Raw genomic sequence first — 27,120 nt, forward strand, 5'->3', positions numbered from 1 at the left:
AGCAGAACAGCAGCTAAAACGGGAAGTCGGGTCACCTTCGGCTCTTTAGATTTGACTGTCCCTCAAAAGTGAGATATTTTGATTATGCTGCTAATGGTGTGAAGTTTTCTTACAATGCTAGAGATTTTGGTTGTAGTTCTAGAACTGGGAAAGCGGCTGAGTATCACGTGGAGGAGAGAGATAGAATGGACTAAGAGTAGAAGACTGTAGGCAATATCAGCTGCCCAAGACCAAGTTCTGGTTCAAAAAATACGGAATCATTCTTTGCATCATCAATCTGTCTTTAAATACAAAGCCAGAAGACGTTTGCGTCCAGTTCGGAAATACGATGGAAATCTAATTATTTTTACGCAAGCTGTCGTATAAGACACATTATCTAAGTTGTTATCTAAGAGGGAGTTAAGTTCATTCCACTATCCTCGGGTGATTCTATACCCAAGTGTTAGGGAATGACTAGAAAGCCTCAGATACACATATCCTATATTCCACACAAATCGAATATTTGTTTACGAATATTATTGTGGAACATTTTTTTTAATCGGAAAAGTAAATTCATTCCTTTTTTATTGACTTAAACTGTATCCAGGTGGAATCATTGAAAACCTCAAAAGAAATATGCACTATAGTGCTACAAAATCCAATATATAGATATAAATGTCATTGGGATTTACCCTTAAATTCTTAACAGACTTTAACATCATGCAGTGGGGTCATTGGGAAGCCTAAACGAAAGTATATACCATATTACATCAAAATCTAATCATTTTTGTATAGTTATCAAAGAAAATTATTTTCTTAATATCATATTATTTCAATAATGAAACTTCGTCGTATTGGAAACGTATATGTTTTACAAACTTATCCTTCACCCCAAACTTTCAACCGCAACCATTGGAGATGATTGTAAAACCATAAATAAAGTATCCACTGCGATTTATCGAATTCAAATCCTGTTTACGTAGTTTTTACCAAAAACTGATTTTATTTATATTAAAACTTGCTGAATGAGGAGGATTTTATTCTCTTTTACTTCTTTATTTTTGATAGATTTTTGTAACATTAAACAATAAAGATTATTTTCCAAGATTGGAGGAAGACATATTCCAAGTTTCCCTAAAATCGAATAAGTTTTACGAGAGTTATGGTGAAACAGACAAACAGTGGCAGACGATTGCTACTTTCGTTTCAATTATGTGTGTATTATTTTCGGATGTAAGTTTATTTCCATACTTTATTGATGGAAAAGAATCTAGAATACCCTCACTTTTGATCTAGAGTTTTACTTGTAGCTATATATTATTATCTTATAAAAAATATGAAAATCTAACAGAATGAAACAATATCTAAGGCTCTAATACTACATTAAATAACTATTCCTTCTCGAAGAGGAAAAATAAGTAAACTGCACGAAAATTCGAACAAAACTTTATAACGCTTTTTCTGTTTGCCTTGACGGTTATACAAATTGAGTTATGAATTGTGTAAACTGCGTTTGCAAACGTAATATATTTTGTTATTTTACCAGAATGTGCAGCTTTGAAAGTTTTAATAAGGTTACTTACATTATTAAGCGAATTGATTTTCTCATATCTACCACTGCTTCAAGGGTAGAAAAATACTATCCCTTGAAAACATGCAGATATGTATTATATTTTGTGACAAATAATACATATTAATTGAAGAATTACAAGTTCAAGATTAATGGGGATTCGATACCCGGTGGAATCTCATGGTCTTTGGATTCAACGTTAGCTATAGGTTAACATTTCATAGTATAGGTGTCGAAAGAAAGGTTAAACTCAGAACTAAACTCAGAACTAAGAGGTATTATTGCGTGTATATATATATATATATATATATATATATATATATATATATATATATATATATATATATATATATGGTGGTATGTAACTCCACCGACAAACTTTGGGAGGTGATTCCTTATATGAAATGAAAGAAAAAAACTCTAACAAACATGGGACAAAAAACGTCTCTTTTCAGAGTTATGAACCGCCGAAAATTCACGTTTCAATACGCTCTGCCTTAGAAACTACAGGACCGATCCCAAGCGGTTTAAGGAATTACAAAGGAACTGGTATGCGCTCTATCTAAATATCTATGTTCTACCGTGGTCCGTTATCGGCGAAACGAACTGTAAAAAGGAAGTTGAGGTGTAGGGATATTGCTTTAAGTACTAATGGCGCGTTCATTTCGCCGATAACGGAGGATGGTAAAACATGGATATTTAGATAGATCGCATACTAGTTTCTGTGTAATTTCTTAAACCGCTTGGGATAGGTCCTATAGTTTCTAAGGCAGGGCGTTTCGAAACATGATTTTTCGAATTTTCGGCGGTTCATAACTTTGAAAGGAGACGTTTTTCGACCTATGTTTATCAGAACTATTTTTTTTTTTTTTTTTTTTTTTTTTTTTGTATTTCATATAAGGAATCACCTCGCAAAGTGTGTCGGTGGAGTTACCTACCACCCTATATATATACTCATATTTAAAAAGACAGAATTTTTATTGTTTTTACTTTTTATTGTTTTGAGAAATAACTTAAAAGCCATAATCATGTGAAATGTTAATATTACATTACATTATTGCCAAAATGCATAAGTGTTACGGTTACTTGGAGCTTTTATTCAGAACAATATGTTGCAATGGAATGTGTGTATGATTAAAGTGCACTTTGGACTTTCAATAGAATTTTGTGCATTAAAAGGTTTTTCCTCCTCCATTTTTCGCCCAAGTCAAATAAGTATTACTTTAATGGTACATCATTCTACGCAGAGTGAATTAACATTTTTCAAGTGACATTGCGAAAGTGATGCAAAGCTTAGATTATCATTTTAGAAACAAATGTTGGGAAATCTGTTAAAAGGGAGTATTGAAAATCATCAACGAATAAGTGCTGTAATTTATAGGTACTTACATGTAATCATTTCATTAGATAGCGCTAATAAAGCCACATGTTCACGATATTTGATGTATGATTTTGAAGTCCAAAAATTAAGTCGGGGAAAGAACTCATTAGTAAGCCATACATATTATGCTAGGCAAATTTTAAGTTCCTTTCCACATTCTACAAACACTTCAATTCCAAGATGTTAGATTAACCTCCCCGAACTATCGTAAGTTTGGCGAAAAGAGTCTTTAATTTTGTATAAATAAAGTTGGTATTGTAACAGGTAATAAATGCGAAATTTGATGATTTTATTTCTGTATTAACTGATATTAATGTGTTTACTTTGAAATTAACCAACTACAGCACGTTGCAGAACTGAAAGATTTCTCCTATGAATTCCGTATGAATTTAAATAGCACATTTTCACACTGAATTTGACATATTTAACTCGGCACTTGAAGAAGTACTTTTAAAGCCCGATATAATGTCTGATACGAACTTATTTCTACTTTCGTTGTTTGCACATAAGTTATAATCTAATCTCATTGATAACTTCAGAAATGACAAAGTGAAGAATTATTTTTTTAAAAAAGTCTATACTTCCCAGAGCACGACAATACCATATATATATATATATATATATATATATATATATATATATATATATATATATATATATATATATATATATATACCCCTATGTGTGTGTGTATGAATCGACTATTTCTTACCTACAATGATGGTTGATATCTTCAAAGTTCACTCTTTTCCATGGATGGCTGTGGATGTACTTCCCATTGTTTTCGAATAATAATGAAATTTTAATTCTTTTAATTCAACAACATTATTAGCATTTAATGGATAAATATTGTCCAAATATGATATTTACAATAATCAATACCTTACTGAACTGAACAAAATTATGATATTGAGTCTAAATTCTCATGATAAGTTTTTTGAGAAAATAGAGAAAACTATTTTTTTAAGTAAAGCTAAAAGTTGATGTTACAATAGCCCTTTGGGGATCCCATGGTACAATTTGTAACATACGGGGTGTTTCATGGTACATTGCGTTATAACTCTCCTATTTGAGCTTTTTCGTCTGTTTTTTTTTGTTTTGTTTTTGTTTTTCAAGTCCAGAGGCATTGTAGATCTTACATATGGTTTCATACCTTCCTGCGTCGAGACATAGGAGGTGATGACGTCATAATTCTAAATATATATTTTTGTGTAATATTTTTGGGGGGTTTATGTAAAGTATTTTTGGCGGGCTTATTTTTGCACGTAGAAGATTGAAATTTTGCACAAACATTCAGTTCACCAAGTAGTATTTACCAGATTTTTTTCAGATTTCTGTGTTAAAACAGGGAGGTACAAAGGGGCTAAACGTTGAAAAAGGGAAATTCTTACCAAAAAATCCCTTTAACGGGATTTTCTCACCTCATATACATGATGGAGACAAGTGAGTGGTATCGCCTGAAAGGCAGTTCTATTCTGAAGAGAATGATGTGCAAACCATGATCCTAGGGTAATTAGGGATGTCTCAGGGAATGTTTAAAAATTTCCCTCTGTACAGTTTGTAAAAAAATAACTGCATCACTTGCCAAAAGTATGGCAGAACATCTAAAGAATAACAGTAGTTACTTTTAGCAGTGATATACATTCATAAATTTTAATAAAAACAAATCTCGTATTGTTTTGTTATACAGTCGTTTGTTTTGTTGCTATTTGTTTCCCCTTTTTGTCATCAAGTGCCTCTGTTGTTGGCTAGTGTTGCTGAAAAACTGCATACGCAGCTCGGATGGAGATTGATAAACTAACGCACTTTGTTCTTATCGCGTGATCGTTTGCCTGATTGCTGTTGCAGTGTTTCCTTTTATAGTGTTCTGAAGTTTATAAATATATAAGCTTTGTACTTAATGTGAATAGATTGTTAATGATTTGACAAATCATGAGCTTGAAAGACACTTCATCTCGCATGCAAGGACAAATATTGGCCCTATACGAGGAAAGAGTAAGTCAAAGAGAAATTGGTACAAAAGTGAACGTTCACCAGTCTACAGTGTCAAGAATCATTAAGAAACAACAAGAGTTTGGAGAGTGTTCCTTAGAAACAGGTGTGGAAGGAAGAAGAAAATATCTGCGAGGGTTGATCGAAAATTGAAGTCACTAGCGTTGCAGAAAAGAAGCATGAGTTTACGTCAACTGGCTGCACAAATGGAAATGGAGTTAGGTATTAAAGCAAGCCATTCAACAGTAGTGTCTAGACTGAAATCTTTTGGATTTGACCAGAAAAAAACCGCGACTGACAAAGAAACATAAGGATTCAAGGAACATTTTTGTGCCGAGGTACGGGGAATAGACAGAGGAAGACTGGGATCATGTGATCTTTCGGACGAAAAGAAGTTTAATATCGTTGGAAACGACGCTGGTGTGAAGCTTTGGATGCGTAGGGGGGAGGAATTAAATGATAATTGTAAATTTGAGACACATAAGTTCTCGGCAAGTGTTATGTTGTGGGGTTGCTTCACATCGAGAAGAACTGGGAAAATTGAAATTTGTAGTGGTCCAGTTACCTGTGAAAAGTACATACAAATTCTTGATCATAAATTAATTCCAACAGCTAGGAATTATTTTACAGGGGCAAGTCAGAACAAATTCTACTTTCAGGATGACAATGTCTCCTGCTATCGGTCTCGTTCAGTCAATAATTGGTTTAAGAAGATGGATATAGAGAGAATCTGGTGGCCTCCTTTCACTATAGATTTCAATCCTATCGTAAACCTGTGGCATATTATGAACAAGAAACTGTGGAAAAGGTGATTGGAAAACAGGAACCAGCTAATGGCAGCAATTGTACATACTTGGTACCATGATTTAGACATGTTAACATGCCGTAAATCTTATTCACAGTATGCCCAGAAGAATTCAGGCTGTCAGGAAAGTTAAAGGAGGCCATACAAAATCTAAATGAAGGACAGTATTAAAAATGATGATATTGTGTTATTCAGTCACTTGGAAATCAAGAAAAAAATATTTTTTTCTTGCTAAATGTTACCTTATAAGATAATTTTTTCAATTAGTTTCTTGCAAAATATTTTTGAAATATAGTTATGTGTGTTCTAGGGGTACTTCATTTCACATTAATTTTGTGATTAATTGTGGACAAAATGCGTTTGAATCACTTTATCAGTTACAATAAACAACTAGCAAGGTGCTGGTTAAATTTTAAATATGTTATACAGTTTGTAAAAAATAACTGCATCACTTATGTTTATGGCAATAAATTTTCTTATTTGGATCATATAAACTGTGTGATACAGTATAAGGTAATATGGGACATTGTCGGTATATATATTTTTGGTGGGCTTACTTTTGCACCTGGAAAATTGGAATTGCGCATAAACATTCAGCTCACCGAGTAGTATTTATCAGATTTTTTTCAGATCTCTGCGTTAAAACAGGGGGGTCCAGAAGGGCTAAAAGTTGAAAAAAAGGATATTTAGACCAAAAAATCCCTTTTTCGAGATTTTCCCGCCTTAGATACATAATGGAGACAGGTGAGTGATACCGCCTGAAAGGCAGTTCCAAGCTGAAGAGAATGATGGGCGAAACATGACCCTAGAGTAATTAGGGATGTCTCAGGAAATTTTTTATCTGAGATCATGGTGTTTTACGGTCATTTGGGGCATTGTGAGAATTCCTGATAAAATTTCTCCCGCCCTTAGTATTCATGATAGAAACTTGAAATTTGGCACACACATTCAGTACCAAGTACTATTTATCGGATGTTTTTTAGATGGCTACGTTTACACAGGGCCGCTCCAGAGGGGCCCAAAGTGCGAGAAAAAAATTTCCTCCGAAATTTTCCATTTGACATCATTTTCCCCGCTCCTGGTATATTGTATGAGCATGTAAGGGGTACCATTTGAAAGCCAGCTCCATTCTGAAGAGAATGAGGTATGAACCATGATCCTAGGATAAATAGTGACGATGCAGTAGCTCCTTGACTGAAAGTCTAAAAAATAGCCCAAAAAGCCGGGTACCGGAAAGGGATAGGTACACCACCTATCAAGATAAAACTGATATTATAGTATACACTAATGAAGATTTTTATAATGGCACTAACAAGACGAAGGTATTCAGAATTGTTAATGATCTATAGCTTAAAATTATGATAAATTTTTAAATTTTAATTTTAGTTTAAGTATAATTTATTCAAAGATAATATATACATCAGTTGATAGATGATATTCAGCTTTGAACCAAATTAAATGCTTAAGGATAAATTTTCATGTGTAGTGTACTTTTTCGAAAAATCGAGACAAAAACTATTTTTACGGAGTTACAAAGTAGCCTTCATCATTCCTTGCTAATCTCATGCAGTATAATAGTTTATTTATTTATTTACGTACATAATCATTATAATCATTATTATACAGGGTGCGGCTCGTAAAACCGGCCCGTCGTAATATTCTGGTAGATTGTGTTTTTGGCAACACTTAAATAATCTACCTTCCTACCAAGAGATGGCGTGTCGAGGTCGGGTCAACTTACGTGACCTGCAGCAGTCACGTGCAGCCGCAGCCAGTGAAACTTGTCGAAACCAGTTGAGAAAAAGTCCTCGTTGTGTTAAGCCGGGTGTGTCAGTGTGTGATAATGCCGTATTCGATACCCGAGCGTGTTGCCATTGTTGAAGGGTTCATTCTCACTGGATCTTTTGTGAAAACAAAGAATTTGTTTCGGGAGAAATTTCCAGGACGTTCTGTGCCAGCAAAAAGCACCATTCAGGAATTGATTGAAAAATGGCGGCGTACAGGATCGGTTCAAAATGCTCCCAGGAACAAACGACCATCTGTCTACACACCTGAATTAAAGATGCAGGTGGAGGAGATAATGACAAGAAGTCCTCGAAAGTCAACCAGGAGATTGTGTCAACAGGTTCATGCGAGTGAGAGAAGTTGCAGACGTGTTTTAAGGGGACTGAAGTTAAAACCGTACCGGATAAGTGTTGTGCAGGAACTGAAGGAGCCTGACCTGCAGAAGAGGGTGCATTTCTGTTCATGGCTGTTGAGCAATGTTGCCAGTGGTTTCTTGGATCCACTAATGCTCATCATGAGTGACGAGGCGTGGTTTCACCTGTCTGGGGACGTAAATTCCCAAAACAACCGGTATTGGTCGACAGAAAATCCACACGCAATCCACCAGGTACCCTTGCATGATGAGAAGATTGGTGTTTAGTGTGCCATTTCCGCCACACGCGTTATTGGGCCCATATTCTTTGAGACGACAGTGAATAGTGACGTGTATATGGGAATCCTGGAGGAGTTTTATACACACTTGACCGAAGAGGAGCTTCAGTTATGTTACTTTCAGCAGGACGGTGTAACATGCCACACATCAGCTGCATCATTGTTCCTTGTGCATGAGATGTTTACACCAGAGAGGACAATCAGCAAAGGCTTGTGACCTCCTCGGTCACCGGACTTGTCCACGTGTGACTTTTACTTATGGGGACTGTTAAAGGGAAGAGTATACGAAACAAATCCACACACAATTGAAGAACTCAAGACCAGGATCCAGGATGTCACCAATAGCATTACAACACAAGAACTGACAAGGGTATATATGAATCTTCTCAATCGTGCTCACATGTGTGATGAAGTGGGCGAAGAACACTTTCAGCACCTGCTGTGAAGGTGAGTAGTCATATTCAATACATTACATTTCATTTATGTGTTGTAGTTAATCATATTCAATACATTACATTTCATTTTATGTGTTCACTTTACGGGCCGGTTTTACGTGCCGCACCCTGTAGATATTCTGTCATTATTGGCAGGTCATTTACTGCAACTGAGAAGCTTTCAAGCACTACGGTCTTCTGCTAACCACTTCGTCTTCACGTACGATTTCTCTGTTTTGATGGCCATTAATTGTAGTCTCTTTCCCGCCCCAATAGTACGTTCCTCATGATACAGTTCCTTCTTAGCCAAGTCTCAACCAGTTTCTCTTCTTCTTCTTAATAACATCTAAAATTATTTTTTTCTACCTCACCATTTTAATGCCCTCTCATGCACTTTCCGCTCGACCCAGCTAATTCTCACCATTTTTCTCCACACGTACATTTCGAGTATTTGTGTACGTACAACATTGGTAAAATAAATACTCTTAAGTAACACATTGTGCCTATTGTTGTTTGATTGTGTCACGTCACTAACACTGTCAGATGAACAATTTATGAGTGCAATGTCCTTTTTCTCTTCTTTATCGAAAGAATAATGTCTTCTGTAATCTGGCTCCACTAAACTTCTTTTATATAAATCTCTTTCGATAGCACACTATAATAAGCTCGCATGGACGGGTTAATTCGATTGTATGTTAAATTAGTGCTCATTAACATATTATATAATTATCTTTTGGCGTTAGATATTACAATTGCTACAATGTCGCACGGACGTCTTAACACTAGGATCGTACCTCTCCAACTAACTTATTGAACTAACTTTTCACACTCAGTGTATTCAACTACAATAAAATACCACTAATTCAATTATTTCCCCTTTTTTATACATACAAAATAATTCAACTGATCTATACAAAATATTAAACACTACAGGCTCTCCCTGCCTGAAGAAAATTAACGTATTTAATTTTTCTTTCTGTTTTACTTCTAAATACTTTAAAACAATATTAACTTTACTATAAGATACAATAACAATTATATAAGTCTACATATACTACTATACATAACTTCCTTATAATCTATTTATCTTTTCTTTAATCTTTACCCAAAAGTTCAAGTTATCTCTCCTCTAAGCAATTAAATTTCTTCAAATTCGAGAAGCTATATGTTCCTAATTGCTTTTTACCATCTAAAGATACCAAAGCTGCTGAATTTTGAAAGACTTTTAATACCGAAAAAGGACCAATATATTTTAATAGGTATTTCTTAATTTTCCTGTTCACTGCTGAACTCAACTCATGAGACTTCACAAAAACAAGGTCTCCTCTTAATTCTATCTGACCAATACTTGGTTTACAAAATTTCAAAATAGTATCATTTGCTTTCGGATCAACTTTTCTCTCTTTACCAGTAACAATGTGACCCAAGAATTTTATACTTCTAACAATAAACTTCGTCTTAGCAAAGTTTAAAGTTATATTTGCCTTACGATAAACACTTAAAACATACTCAAGATGTTCCAGATGTTTCTCATAATTATCAGAAAATATTAATTGGTCATCTAAGGAACAACATAGAAATTTGGTAGTCTTTGATCCAAATAATTGATTCATTGCCGCCTGAAAAATCGAGGCGCTACTCTTTAACCCCATGGGTAGGCGTGTCCATACATATTGTCTGCCTTCATAAAGAAATGTTGTACATGGATACGAATCTGGATGCAAGGCTTGCTAGTAATAAGAATCCTTCAAATCACAAGACGTGTAAATCTTACTACCTGATAATCGATGTAAGAAAATCTGAATAGGCTCAACCTGCACTTTAGGTGCTTCCACTTTCTCATTCAAAAATCTACAGTCAAGAACAGGGCGAGCTGTACCATCGCTTTTTCTAACACAAAACATGGGTTTTCTATAAGGGCTAGCCTCTTTTATAATTCCTAGTCTCAACCATTTCTCTATTTGTTCTCTAAAGCTATCCTTCAAGTTGATTGGTATAGGATAAGGTTTGACATTGACTATCTCTTCATCCTTCAAAACATACTACTTATATGGCTTCAAATTGGCTAACCTAGGCTCATCTGAGATTAAATCTTTATATTTGATTAATAAATCTATTAACTTTGACTTAACATACATGGGTAAGTCATCCCTATCTTGCACAGAATCTATTATACACTGTTCAGTCATACAGTTTGAACTCTCACTCTCCTTTATGAAACAGTTACTCACATTAAAACTATTTAAGTTGATAAGAGTTTCAGTACCAACTTTATCCTTTAAACACATTATATTCTTCTGAAGCTCTAGGACAGCGTTGTATTTATACAAAAAATCTGCACCACTCAACAAATCAACATGAAGACCATCGACAACAAATACGAAAATGTTGAACACCCTGTCATTTATTATTATATTCAGTTCCTGGCAACCTTTTACGCACTGTTTAACATTATTTACAAATCCAGACAATACCACATTTTTTGCAGGATTAAGTTTTGCTTTAGGCATTATTACAACAATTTTATCCCATGCTTTCTTTGATAAAATAGAGCACTCGCTACCAGTGTCAATAATACATGTAAACTCTAATCCTACAATACTACAACTCGATCGCGGTGAAGAAAATTTACATCTCTCAAAATTCCTTCCCTCGGAACTAAGCAAAAATTCGTCTTCAACAACAAAACAAATTTTTAAGTTGGTGCTAGTTTGTACTTTCGTTTCATCATGATAACACTCTACCTCACCATTTCTGAATTCATAAATTTGTGTGCCTGACTCTACGCCTAGTCAATCATTTCTAGTTTCATTAGTGTGAAATACACGATGACCAGGGAAACTTCTAGAATCCCTGTCTCTTTCATCTTGTTCTGCACTTACACTATTATCACGCTCAGCACCACTTCTACTAGTTTCATTCTGTACACTCCTTTCATCATTATTATTATCGTTCTTTTCATAATCTCGCTTATTTCTTCGTCTCCAATACCATCTGTCATTTCTGTTTGAAAACCTACGATTCCTTCTGTGAAAATACTTCCCTTCGCGAAATTTATTTTTGGTGTAAGACCTATTCTTATTATCAGTACATTGGATATCTCTATCCTTTACTTGTACATTTCTTACATCATATTTGTTTGTTTTAGCATATCTGTCATTTTGGCTACTTGTTTCTTTACCACGCTTATCATTATCGTAATACTTACAACTATCAACAACTCTATTATAGCTTGGAATATCCAAACGTTCTAATCTCTCAATTAGATCAGACGCACTCTGTATTTTAACAAGTGATAACATTTTACGTACATCATATGGCAACACTGATAACAATAAATCCACAGTCTCAAATTCGTCAGGGCAAGACACTAAGTTTACATACTTTCGATACACTGAACATGCATAATCAACAAGTGATTTAGTATACCCTGAAGATTTAAAATTAGATTGATACAAAGCACGGAGTTGTGCAGCTACAATCCTTTTATCGGTATACTTTTGAAGAAAATAGTGTGCAAAATCGTTATAAGACCTTATTTTACTCTTCATTGACATAAACCAACCTTGTGCACTATTAGTAAGTTTCTTTTCCAAGATTAATAAACGATCCCTTTCATTAATGCATCCCATCTCAAAATATGAGTTCATTTCCTCCAAGAACTTTCGCGGACTTTCAGCCATGATGTCGCCGGAAAACGAAGGGTAAGCATTTAATTCTGTTAGTTTAGCTGGCCTAGATGCTACTACATTACCACCAAAACGTCTATTAAAACATATCCTATCGTTATCGAAATCCTCATTATTAGGATTAAACTGACCATTATCTGCATAGTGAGTAGGAAACACTGTATGGTTACACATACACATACAATCCCTTTCCTTGTCACAACCCTTTCTTGGTTGACAACAATTACCTATATTTTTTTCTTTGACCTTTCCACCTTGAAACAATCGCATTCTGTTGTTTTCTTCGACCGGCCTCAAGTTTCTCTCCCTTGCATTTGAGTCAGTAGGAAAGCAACAATGATGTTCCCCCTCACGTCTCTTACAACCAGCTGAGCACAATTGCTACCTTGACCTCATACAATCTGTTAATTTTTCGTGAGTTTCAGAACCAGAATAAGAACTATTAATTTCTACCTGTTCAAAATTTTGATTTAAAATTATCGTTCTGAAAATTTTGCAACAAACCAGGCTCTTCACCCTTTTCATTAAATGGAAAATAAAATCTATTATTAGACTCTTCATAAGCAAAACAATTCTTATTACTGATATTACACACAACATGAGAGTTTAAATTTCTAGTACAGTCAGCAACAAAAGTATTATCATTGGACCGCGGTACGTTGCCAAATGTGCCTTGAAAAGATGCACTTACAACTTGGTTAGTGTTCCTCGTTCGGCGGTTTTGATCTGCACACAAATAAAACACGTCTTCCTGCTTTCTTTCGAGCTCATTTGGAACCTCTGAGCCCTGGTCTGCCAATTCTTCATCTTCTTGACAGATTCTACTTTTAATGGCTGTCTCCTTTTCACGAACATACAAGTCGTCTGGCAGCTTTTTGACAAGTTTTTCCAGGGAATCAAATCTCTCCGTTAATTTTTCCACTTCCTTTTGAAGCTGATCGTTTTCCTTTTTGCAAACAGTTCTATTAGAAACTATTGTTACTTCCAAATCTTTAACTTGGCGCTGGAACCCAAATACACTCTCTTCTAATCGTTTATGCATTCCTTGCATCTCTTCCTTTATTTCAGCACGAACTTCTTGGAGGTTGTTTTTCACTTCAGAACGAACTTCCTGGAGGATGTTTTTCACTTCAGAACGAACCTCCTGGAGATTGTTTTTCATTTCAGAACGAACTTCTTGGAGACTGCTATCCAGTCCTGTCATCAAACTTAATAATTTGACAGTTTGTCATCTTTTACTGACCTTTCATTGTGTGTATCTGGTTGCGAATAATAGTCCTGCTCCCTCTGCACTATTTTTAAACACTTAAAATGATAGTATTTATTACAAACATCACAACCCACAGAAAGTCCACTATCGTCACAACAAACAGCTTCTGTGCTCGTGTCCGACATTGTTATTAAAATAAACGTGGCCACTTAGATCTGAAACACTATAATTGCTAAAACACTATAACATAATGGAAATAACTTACTTTTGAACAAGCCACTATGTCAAGAAAACCACCCGAACCAACACGCACTTTTGGATCACGTCGGGGTCACCAATTTGCAATGTTCTTTTTCTCTTCTTTATCGAAATGATAATATCCTCTGTAATCTGACTCCACTAAACTTGTTTTATATAAATCTCTTTCGATAGCACACTATAATAAAAGCTCGCATGGACGGGTTAATTTGTTTGTATGTTAAATTAGTGCTCATTAATATATTATATAATTATCTTTTGGCGTTAGATATTACCAGTGGCGTATTTAGGGGGGGGGCTTCCGGGCTTAAGCCCACCCCGAAATCTTACTTACTATAGTAAAGTATATGAAATATCTTGCAGAATTTTCACATTTTCAGGCAAAGCCCTCCCCGAAAGTTAGCAAAGCCCCCCCCGAAAGAAAATCGTAAATACGCCACTGGATATTACAATTGCTACAATGTCGCACGGACGTCTTAACACTAGGATCGTACCTCTCCAACTAACTTATTGAACTAACTTTTCACACTCAGTGTATTCAACTACAATATAATACCACTAATTCAATTCTTTTCCCTTTTTTATACATACAGAATAATTCAACTGATCTTTACAAAATATTAAACACTACATGAGAACAATGTATTTCTAGTACCAATGATATAATGTACATTACCAGTAAACATTTTCTAAAATTAAAACGACTACATCACTTTACCTTAGGCTAGGGTGACCAGATGTCGTATTTTTAACGAGATTTTTTCCTGTTTCAGAGAATTGTCTGGTCTTTAAAGAAAAATCCGAACGGGACGCAAAATATATCTTTTCCTTAAAAAATAAAATAAGCTTGCCGTTTTTGACTCCTAGTGCGTAATATAATCATGAAGTGTCATTTTTAAACATTTTTGTATGTGCTTTTATAGTTTGTTTCTTTGTTTAATTTTGTCTTTGTTTTTCCAATTCCAACACAAGAAGTCTATCGCAGTAAAAATTCTAACTCGTTTACAGCATCTCTACCGTCTCTTGTGTCTCTACGTTCAACATCGTATCAATTCCGCCGCTCACCCGATCCTTCAGGAATTTTTAGATCAGACTCTAGCTGTAGGTCTACCACGTTACACATATTCACCAATCAATCATCTTCTTGCACTCTATGAACGTGATCAGGCCACTTCTCTATACAACCCACACCGTCGTATTTACATTAGTATCGTCCGCATATATATATATATATATATATATATATCGCATTATATATATATATATATATATATATATATATATATATATATATATATATATATATATATATCGCATTATTTCATTCTTGCACTCCTCTGTTCTCATTTAACAGGGCTCTCATTGTCTCAACTCATCCTGAATAGCACCAGAGCTGAAGATGAACATCCTCGTCTCAGATATCATCTTGTGTCCTTATATCACGTGAACAACATTTCATTGCTACTATCATCTCATCTTTCATCGCATTCTTATGTATTAATGGCAATAAATAAAAAATAAATAATTGCTGACACCCACTCCTAATACCTTTTTACTCCTAATACTTAAATTGATGTCACTGGTCCAAGAGAAGGCGTTTATCTTATGTGGCCCGTAAATCTGTTGATGGGAATGATACTACATTTTAAAAAATCAAAGCATACCCTTCACAAAAATATAGTCATAAAAGAAAAATGACATTGAAGCGAAAATTGATGCCCCTATTCCTGTGTTTTCTTAAATATTAAAATGTAACGTAAAATTTAAAATAAAGTTCAATAAATAAAAAGTATGGTTGTTTTCAAAAGCTTGAGATTATTTCCCCATTAGCATGAATGACGCTAAACAAAGATTACACCTAAATAGATTGTGAAATTATTCTAGTTTCTGGATTGTTTAGTTCCTTTTATTCCCAAAATCTGGTCACTCTAGCTTAGATGCATCTCAACCCCAAGAAATAAGATTAATTCTTAAGGTACAAACAGTGGCGGATATAGAAGGTAAAAACTGGAGGGCAGCCAGTACCCAGACTATGATAGGTATATATAAACTTTCAAAACTATATAAGTAATAGCTTAAATTATTTTGTCACTGAAAAACTGGGGGTCTAGGTCCCCCGGCTCTGGCCTAGATCCGCCACTCGGTACAAATGAAAAGGAAACCCATTACAAGAAACAGAAATATCCTGAGTCATTGTTTTAGTTTACGGTGAATAGGCGTCCTTTTTGATTTGTGGTTCATAATATAATCACAAAATGACATTTAAAAAACATTTCTTCTACTGAATTTTACAGTCTTGTTTGTTTGTTTGTTTTAGTTTGTCTTTGATTTTTCAAGGAATGATCAACACCATTACAAAAAATATAACCTTAAAACAAATATGACATTCAAGTGATAATCAATGTCCCTAATCCTGGTTCTTGTTAAATTTCAAAATGTAACGTAAAATTTAAGACTGAAATAAGGCGAAATAAATAAAAATCTGATTATTCAATGTTAGATAACTATGAGTCATAGAACTCTGTTAGTTCTTTTAGTAACGTTATCATTAAACAAATTTAACCCGTCAACGCCCAGAGTCACCTACAGGTCACACTACTTTAAAGGCGTCTTCTTCCTTGTACAATACGTCGACTTGGAAACCTCTTTGTGTGGTGATGCAACAAACATAGGTAAATAGCTGGTGCTACTGTGGTTCACTAGGACCCTCTGATGGACGATTGGTGAACAAGAAGACGCCTTTAAAGTAGTGTCACCTGTAGGTGACACTGGGGGTTGACAAAGAACTCATTCCTTTGTCCCTGACCAATATCAGACCCTAGGAATACGAATAATTCTTGAGTAAAGGAGAAAAAGCATAGCATTATGAAAATTTGTTAAATTTACACATAATTTATCGTTGAATATAATTTTGTAAAGTGGATATAATTTCACTCCATTTTCTTGATCAATTTCATTCCCGAAGTAACGACAATAGTTGCTTTTAATAAAAGATGTCACATTTTACCCAAATCAAATAATGTTTACGAAATATATTGTGATTTTTTTTACGTATATCCACCAACTCCCAACTTAAGTTAATTTTATAATAACTTTTATTCATAGTTTTAAATTGCTGCTGTTAAAATTATTCGAATATTTCGTGTTCCAATATTTTTCTACCTTATTCGAATATCTAAATATTCGTTTTCAAGATTCGAATAATTATTAGTTATTTGAACGATTGTTCAAGCAATTACTCGAACAATTATTCAAATTTTCCAATAACGAATATTCGAAGAATTTATTGCTTGAATATTCGAATAATGTATTAATCGAAATTTCATAACAATAAATTACAGACATTCAAAGAGGATTATCTTCGCGAGAAATACACGTAATTAAAAATTTAGGTATATTTAAACTCATTTCTCCCGATAACTATAATAATCTCATTCCTTACTTGTAAATTGGTTTAATAGAACACATTAATTGTAATTTATTTGATTGTTTCTATTTATAAACATTACTGTGTTACTGTATGACATTTACGACAAAACGAATGAAAGACTATAAAAGTCTCACTCCCAACAGTTTGACCACAGTACTGAGCTAGGGCTGTGATCGTAGATTAACCTTAACTAGAGTTCAATTAACACCCGCAGCAGTTGTGAAATTCCCGAAGGAAAGCTTGATTGTTTTATGAATTATTGTAACTTAATGCTAATTACGAAAAGGTAAACTCTCAATATGTTGATCTGTGCGTCACGCTAGTTTCTTATAGTAAACTATCACGTTAATAAATGCCCCTATCGCTTGCTTGACTGACGCTAATAGTTGTTGCTACTGCGTTATACAGCTTGCTCTTCAATGATTTAAATCAATGGTTTCAAACCTTTTGGTCTAAAGGACACATTGACTTTTCCACTAAGTCCGAAGGGCCAAAACTTAGCTAGCTCATATTACCAACATATTGTAGCACCAGTGCCACCTCGTAGGGATTGGCAAAATTATTCAAATATATATATATATATATATATATATATATATATATATATATATATATATATATATGCATGTTTAGTTGAAGTACTTATACATCGCCATCTTGTAGCAAGTAACAGGAGTACAGCATGTTCTGCGGCGTGATTGCTTGTCTGGAATTTTTGATTACTTTCAAGTCTTTTCGAATATGTACTACGCACCAAGGACGACTAGTTTTTCATAATGATATAATCTTATCGTGCATGGTAAAGAAGTAAACTAATAATTAATATTTAACCTTCTGGGAGGTTTAATATATGACTACATTGTAAGTAAAGTGTTTAAATCGTCTTCGAAGGTCAGAATATTCGATGATCTCTACAAGCTACATATCTTCCTTCGAATAGTCCTTGGTTGGTGTTTCATAACAACTGTCGGTCTATGTGTTTAGCGAATCCACTTTACTAGAAAGGACCTAGATCCTTCCTAAATGCAGAAGATGTTTCAAAATGAAGTTTCTAATCATTACCTGTAACTAATCTGTAACTTCTGTCGATTATATTGCATGTATTGTATGTCTGGTATGTATGAAAAGCATAAATTTATATTGAAGGAAATGAGTTGCTAATATTTGGTGTACTGATTCCATCTCAAATCAAATCTTTTAATGTTTATATATGTGCACTAACATGATCACGTTCCATCAATCTTCAGTTACTCATAGTAGATAGTATCTGAAATTGAACTAATAATGGAATGGTGTTGGTAGTATTAAGTATTCTATCTTAACTAACTTCTCATTTATCTCATCTAGGATTAATTTAATCAAATTTTACTTTAACATTACATAATCGCTTCACCAAAAAATTGTGTTTTTTTCTGCAGGTAACACGACTCTTTGCCGAAGTAGAGAAGCTGGTCCGTTTACTGCTGGCATTCCCCGCTTCGTCTTGCAAGATTGAGATAGATTTAGCGCTTTGCGGCGCCTCAAAGCGCAGCATGTCGTCCCAAAGTGGCTGTGTCATTGTGTCATGTGCATAAGGATATATTGGATCAAATCGATGTGAAAAACATAACAAACACTTTTATTAAAAATTTGGACAGAAGACGAACAACGTTTGAAAAAGAAGAGTAACTCATCTGCGGAGATTACCATTTGTTTCTGTTCTTTCCTAATTGTACTTTTTAGTTACAGCAGAAAGTTTATTCTTACTAAAACATAATATTCTTTAATGAACTTCTTTTAACGTTATACAAACATAGTTAATTCTGTATTGCAGGGCCTGCCTTCATAATGCCAATATGTATACTGTTATATGTATTTTTATGAATATAGGCACAATATTTGATATAATTTGAATTCAATTTGTCTTAAAATCCTCATATATGCCTTCTTAGACGCTTGTCTGCAACCAAACACACGTCTGATTGGGTCCGCCAAAGTTACAGAAAAATCAGCGCCCTTGGACATATGGGATCCGTTTCATAGTTATTTCAAACTTTCTCCATTTATATCAGAAATAATTAAATGTTATTTTCTACTTTATAATGCTCTTTGAAATATTAATCTACATCTTTAAAAATTACAAGGTTGGTCCCCATACATATTTTAAGTTAATTACTACATTATAAGAGTCATTATAATTTCCTTACTAACAAACATACGAGTACAGTCACAATAAGCATGTTACTTAACTGGCGAGGTTAATAATATTCGTAAGATGGGGTTACCATAACGCAAAGTTGTTGTTTAAGAGATTGTACTCAAATCAAAAATAGCGTATTTTAGAAAACCCGCCAGGATTGTTACGTGCGTTATTAGGTTTGCTTCTTATCCTGTAACATACTTGCAGTCTTTGTGTATTTCTTGCAAGAATTCAATTTTGTTTGGGTATGTCTACAATCTTGAATCACTCTGTATATGCATAATTATTTCTAATTCGTTTTTATAATTTGATCAGACACACAATCGTGTACAAAGTTTCAAGTCATTCAGAGAAAGATAAATTGCGAAAAGATGATTCATAAATTACACGTGGATACATATTACAAGGTGATAATAGAATGTTTGAACAGCAGAGAATTTAGTGACTTTCTCCTAAATAAAAAGAGACATGTGATTGTGGAATGTTACTGCAATATGTTTTTAATAATTAAGTAGATTACTTTTTTACCTGTTCCTTAGACTGTTCCTCAATTACCAGCTTCATCTCCAGAGACTGTCTGGTTTCTAAGAAAGCTCGTCTTTGCTGTTTATCGGCCAAATAATATGACGTCAGTCCCAGGAGGTTCGCAGTGAGCAGCAGCAAAGAATTTGCAATCATCTGTAAATAAGTGAAAGAAAGCTTAATGTAATAATAATAATTTAATATATTAAGTAATCAAATTTTCTAAAGTTTACTTAAATTAATATTAAGGATAATGTTTTCTATACTTCTAGATAGCAACTGACATGGATTTTCCTTGTGGAATGGTAGACTTCAAAACTAAAAAATCCACTATGAAAACATCAGATAGCGCTTTCGTTTCAATACGGGGATAAGAGTAGAGAACATCAATCCATATCAAAACTCCATTTCTGTCTATCTCTTACGTTTGTCTCTGATATTTGACAGATGGATGAACGTCGTTCTATAATAACTTACACTTTCGTTGACCGGTGATATCCCTGAATACCTAGTGAAAGGACTTTCTTTTAGTGACGGCGAGGTTTCTTTTGCACATTGTGATTTTCATGACCAAAATGTAATTAAATGCTATTCAATTGACTATGTATTGTAATTTTTGTATTAAGTGTTTGAATAGGTTCTATTATTTGATTTGAAAATCAATAAAAACTAATTTTAAAATAAATTGGCACTACTTCCCTCCAAAACATATACTATGCTTACTTACTCTATGCAAATAATGTATATTTACTGTGATGAGCTTTTAATAAACATGATCATATCGCTCGCTAAAGTTACGCTATTTATATTTATGTTTACTATTCTTCTTATATTGCAGAAGTTGGCCTTCGTGCACATATCCAAACCAAGATATTTTGAGATCATTTCCTGGTGGTTGAAGTGCAATGAGGTAACATGTTGTAGCACTTTCTTATAGTTTGAACACTATTTTACGTTTTGAAGAAAGTCCACGTCAGTGATGAAAACAATAATTATTTCATGCTCATTTGTATGAGTTGTTTTAGGGAATGTCAGTCAGAAGCAGTCACGCTATTTCAGTGGGAAAGATTATCCACCGGGATAAGAGTTTCATTAGTATATAAACAAAATTTTAAAAGGAATGTGTTTCTCAAACTCCTGGGGCAATCCCTCCTCAAATGACGGTTCTGGTCAGGAAACAAGTTTCAGGACACGAAGAACATATTCGCCTTGTAAGATTTGTACAAATATCATTGTACAAACTAGATAATTAGTAATGTTTTACTTTCGTATTTACATTTTTTGTATGGCTGAAGTACCTAGGTTTATAAAAACACAGACCACCATGTGCTAATAATGCAATGACATTAAGCCTGTCTCTTTAGGCCTCTGTTTAAGCGTACATTTCTGTTTAGACCTCTGTTTTGCAGCTTTCTACGTACATAAAAACAACAATTTCCGTTGTTCGATTCTTACAAAGAAAATCCACTTATCTCTTTAGGATTAACACCCACTTTTAACAATGAGACTATATGAAACGTATGCGAGTATCATAATATACAATTCGAAAGCCATGTTATCCCTAGCCCATCCCGCTGCTCTACTCACCACTACACGTACTAGGGATGACAATTCCGGAATTCGGAAAAATTCAGATTTCGGAAAAATTTTGCCCTTTGAAAAATTCCGTATTTTTTAAAATTCTTAATTGAAATCCAGAAAGTGAAATTTCCGATTCTGGAAAATTTTGGCCATCCCTAATACATACTTATTATGCATAAAGTTTTAAGTGAGACAGCATTGAAATTTGAACGGATTACAGTTTTTTGGGGGTGGATTTCACTTTAAACTGTATCATAATAGGGGGGCCGCGGTGGCTCAGTGGTAGAGCGTTCACCTCTGGTGCTTGGGGTCCCGGGTTCGATCCCAGCCCTCGCCAAGTGAACTTTGTGGTGGACAAACACCGTGTGCGTGGGTTTCCTCGGGGTTCTCCCGTTTCCTCCCACTTTCTTCATTCCACCATTTCATTCATTACTCATCATCACCGTCTCCTTTAGCCTAACCGGCATAACCGTGGGACGTAAAACTCAAAGATTTCATTTTGTATCATAATAGCTTCTGTGATGGAAAGGGACGGTACACTTTAAGAGCTAAACATATCCTCCTACTAAATAACTGAATTACATTTAAATATATATATGAGGAGTCCCAGATTTAGGTTTTATGGGATCCTAAGCTATTGAAGATAATGGGTCCCTTTAAGTGTGTAGTTTTCTCTTTTAGCAACAATGTCACCATCTTTTGGGGTTTAAATATACGTAATATGAACGTAATAGATATCTAAATATCTTTACACATAAAATGTGTATTTTATTAACTTACATCTTGATCAGCTTATAATATTTTATAATCTTAAAATTTTTACAAAACATTGCAGAGTTCTTTAGAAACACAACATACAGGCTCATAATCTAGGCCCTAGAAGCTTGATATAACATGAAATAACAAGATATGTTACACAAAACACTATGAAATTATTATTAATATGAGATTGTTATAACTTGTATGCAAGACAATTATAGAAAGTAGAATGCATTTATATATCAATATCACCAAACTGTTTATTGGGACAGCAGACTTTTTCAACCTGTTACGTGACTAAGCTGATGTAAAATCTCGTTATTCTAGTCATATGTCATCCATATAAAATATCAATTAAAATACTTAATGAGACTTCTTATATTAATACATCTGCCCAATATTCATCCAACTCGATATATATTGGGTTTACAAACAAAAACAAAAATTATCTACATTAAACACTATCCTCCTAGCCTTTGCCAAAGCGGTCATTGATGATATCATCAAATGATAAAGTGCGAAGCTTGTCACTTTCTTTCTACATGAGGCTGAAGTTACATAATTTATCCTCAGACATGCGTATTCTAAAGTCATTTTTTATCCTCTTCATGATCTTTCTCCAAGGCAATTTGAAATCATCATACAAAGGAACATTCTCAGTATTGCATTTACATTAGGGAATGCTGATTGAACATGTTCATTAAATATTACTTGATACAGTTCCTGATGTATCAGATTCTCATGTTCATGGTTTCGACTATGTCTAATATAATGATGAAAATATTTGAGTTCTTCAATAAGGTTCATGTTCACATCTCCAGGATATGCTTGGCTTAAAACTTTCACTCCTTCATGAGTTTCTTCTTCAGCAGATTCTGATTTTATAAGGAATGAAAACTTTTTTGCAGCATCACTGTATAGGGATGCCCTTTGTGCCAGATTAGATTGTAACGCATCTATCACTAGTATAAATGCTTCGAACTTCTTCCAATGCATACTTTCAGCAAATTACTTATAATTTCGTGATATAAAAGTAAAAGTATCGCTGGCTACGGCTGAAATTCTTTCATTTATCATACTTTGTCCTTGTTCTATGAGTAATGTCCTTTCATACTATACTTTGTAGTTTCGTGTCTTCTTCTTTATGCGCCCACTGTTGCAAGACTCGATTTCTTCTCGAATTCCAAATAATACGCGAAGGGGTACCACTAGAGTGCTATCAGCACACAAGTCCAAGATACCATGTAACACATACTGTAAACTCTTATTAAAGTGGCTGAATGTAATGGATGGGAAATAGGGATCCCATACAAGCGAAGCGAGGTTTTGAAACAGGGGCCACATTACAAGCAAGGCTGGAAAACGAGGGTCCCATTAAAAGCAGGGCTGGGTAACAAAGACCCTATTACAAGCAGGGCTCTCAAACAAGGGTCTCTATTATTCAGCCCTGCTTGTAAAAAGGACAGTCCCATTAAAAACAGGGCTGGGTAACAGAGCCCTATTACAAACAGAGCTGGTATAACGGGGCACCATTACAAGCAGGTCTGGGAAACGTCTTGATTACATGTGGGGCTGGGTTACCGGGGCCTCGTCCCATCACAAGCGGGACTGAGAAACAGACTCCAATTACAAGCCGAGCTGGAAAACAGGGGCTGCATTCAGAACTAGCACATAGTACAAAACACAGTTGTTGTATGTGTGTTTTATCGTATTTGGTTCTTTTTTATTATATTGAAATTACATTACCGCCAGTTTTTTTTTTGTTTATTTTTGGGGATCTCCAAGGGAGTAAGGCAATAAGCTATAGCTTGTTTAGGTTATAAGTTAATCCGGCACTGTATATGAGGTATCTTTTTTTAAGAAATTACCGTTTTAAAATTAAAAACAAGTATAATTTTCGTAATAATTTTATTGTTACATGAGAGACCTACCTTAATCTACTTTTCTACATAGATTCCACCAATATTAAGGGAAAATGCCCTCCTCATAGACGTCTGAAGTCTGATTTGACAACTACTGTACCTTCGTGTCCTCACAGTACACATGATTTTCTGGGTTGAAATTATTTGCTTGAACTTCACTTTTCTTGGGTGATGTAGAATGTCACCACTCCATAGATTGTTGTTTCCATTCTGGTGTAACGTAAGCCACCCATATTTCGTCATTTGTGAAAATTTTGCTTTAAAAAATATCATCTCGCTGTATCGCGCAAGGAAAATCAACGCACTGACTAAACGTTTAGTTTTGTGCATTTCAGACAATATTTTCGATACACCGTGTAACATTGTAACCTATGGAAAATTTTATATGTACTCTCATCTCAAATTTGTACTACTAAATGTGTTTATATGCAAAATGAAAAGGTCCAAGACAGAAATTCCACAGTTAAAGTAGAATGGTAAATTATTATTTCAAGCAATTGAAATGAGAATAAGAGCCAAGTAATACCTATTGGTATATGTGGATCAGAAAACGATGCATGAGTTATGCAAGCACTCTAATCGCAGTAAACACACTTTACAAATGCGATAATATATCATTTGTAACATTTTCCAAGTCTTGTTCAATTATCTAGCCTTGTACGAAGTGAAACAAATCATATTCCTGAAACATGGTGCAGAAAATTGGTATAAAATGAAAGTTGGTACTACTGAATCCGAAAAAATTTGTGATCGTCACAGACTCTAAAATTACTCTATCAGTGGTGTATTCGATAAATGTGTCGTAGAAATCGAAAGAAATTGACATCAAGTGTCTAAATTAAATTAGTACAGCCACTAGGAATGAGACGTTACATCAGCTTAATTGATTTTGGAACAGTCTGATGAGTAAGCTTGGAACTATCAACAGAAATACTAGGCCATAGAAAGCCATTACAGAATTATATCAGGTATGCTTTCTTCATATTTGCCTACTTCCCGGCGAACGATTTGATGTTTCGATGCTATGAAGAATTCGATGAGATCATATTCTAGTGAGAATTGCACCGAGAATCCAACAGAAGCTCGGATAGCAACTGTGATACAATAACCAAGAGACTGGTAAGGATGCAATTCTTTTTTAAAAGCAGTTTTTGTGTACATTTAAAAATGTTTCTTGCTGCAATTCTTCATTCAACATCAGCTCTCTAATCGATATTACGGAACAATCAGCCGCTTTTGCCAGGTCTTCCTCTTTTGATCTCCAATTTCTGTTAGCACGATGAATTATTGCACGACTGACGATCCTATTAATACGCTTCAATCGGAGAATCCAGAATTGCGATGTCATAAAGATCAAATGATTGTGTGGATCAATGATTGCTTCGTTTGCGAGGCCTATAAACGCAGCGTACGGCCGTGAATTGCATTGCACTTTTTGCAATTTCCTCAAATTTCTTTAGTACAGCCTTCATTATCGCTTTGGTTGTTGGCTTCAACTCATTATACTGCAATTGATACTACAATGTACTTGCCCTTCCTGACAGCTCGCTGCGCCTGCGTGGTGCTCAATGCTGTGTTCCTAGTTTTGGCGTCGGGTATTGAAACTATTCACTGCAAGTAAATCTGTTTTACAAAATCAAATGACACAAAAGAGAACTAAAAAGAGTGCTCTCAATAACCAGCAGGTCCACTACTCAAGGTGGCATTCAACTAAATCAATGTGCATTTGTTTATATTCAACTTGGCAACGTGTGGAAAGGGTGGAATGTTTACCATTACAGCGTGAGAGAAATGAGCCATTATAATTGGCGGAACATGCTGTTGCCATAGAAACAGTTCTTCTTGCCTGATTGTTATAAGCACATACAGGAAGAAAAACAGAGGGAAACAACTGTCAGAAAGGACAAGTTGTATCAAATGGACCGTACAGGCCTTTTCGTACTCATACAACATTTTAATGCTTTTGGTCTACTTGAATTCGTTAATTACAGTCTTTTCCAGTTTCCTCTTATCGAAGATTTTACATTTGAAGCGGTAGTCCAGTAAAGGAACATGCTTTCTCTATACTAGTCTCTTTATACTATACGGTTGGTTCATTATGATATCAGAGGGACACAGTTCTTTTTCTTCATACCTATCAAGCAGATGTTTCTTCCAGCTCGAATCCTTTCCCGAGCAGCATTTCTGATCTTATCTAATCTTGCCCCAGGCGATAAGACTAATTCATTCCAATTTCACCAGGACATCATAATTAACTTTCGCCATAGATAGATGGCCTAATTTATAACAATGAACACTATTTAGCTATTTTAGATATTTTACATATTTATGTCAAAGATTTTGACAAGAAGACTCACCTGATCTGCTGCTTTTGTATATACTGTACATATAAAGTCACATTACAAGGAGACTGAAAAGTGCTCCACAGCTTTCGAACAAGCCAACAAATTAGAATGCATTAGTCTTACCATTCCAAATTCAGGGGGACATCATAATCAACACATGGAATTCAGTACGATCATAATATGAAACTTTAAAACAATTTTGAGAAAGTAATCGCCTTAAAAAAACATTTCGCAGCCTTCCTTCACATTTTGTTCAGGTTTAGGACTGACAATGTAATAATTATTTCTACATTGGCGTGTTTAAAAGCTGTGGAGTACTTTTCAGTCTCCTTCTAATATGACTTTATATGTACAGTATACACAAAAACAGCAGATTAGGTGATTCCTCTTGTCAAAATCTTTTACAGAAATATAAAAAATATGTAAAATAGCTAAATAGTGTCCATTATTATAAATTAGGAAATCTATCTATGGCTACAGTCGAATTAATGACGGTAGAAATACTCAATAGCTCGAAGAAAGTCTTCAAAAAATTATTGGTTTGTACGAAACCTGCAAACGCCATACGTACTCACATAGAAACGAATCTGTTCTAATTACGCTTATTCTTCCAACTTGCCTTCGCATG

The 27,120-nt window shown here is 34.6% G+C and overlaps 1 protein-coding gene across 2 annotated transcripts in view; it reads right to left on the minus strand.

Annotated features, from left to right (window-relative positions):
* Positions 1-27,120, minus strand: part of Ac3 (Adenylate cyclase 3) — a 976,504-nt gene that overhangs the window by 706,915 nt on the left and 242,469 nt on the right. For both annotated transcript variants that reach the window (XM_081769109.1, XM_081769108.1), the window contains exon 2: positions 19,892-20,041. In XM_081769109.1, coding sequence (XP_081625235.1) covers positions 19,892-20,041 — 150 coding nt within the window. The remainder of the gene's footprint in view (positions 1-19,891; positions 20,042-27,120) is intronic.

This window comes from Thermobia domestica, chromosome 8 (assembly GCF_964235325.1).
Source record: "Thermobia domestica chromosome 8, izTheDome1.hap1.1, whole genome shotgun sequence".
Lineage (NCBI taxonomy): Eukaryota > Metazoa > Arthropoda > Insecta > Zygentoma > Lepismatidae > Thermobia > Thermobia domestica.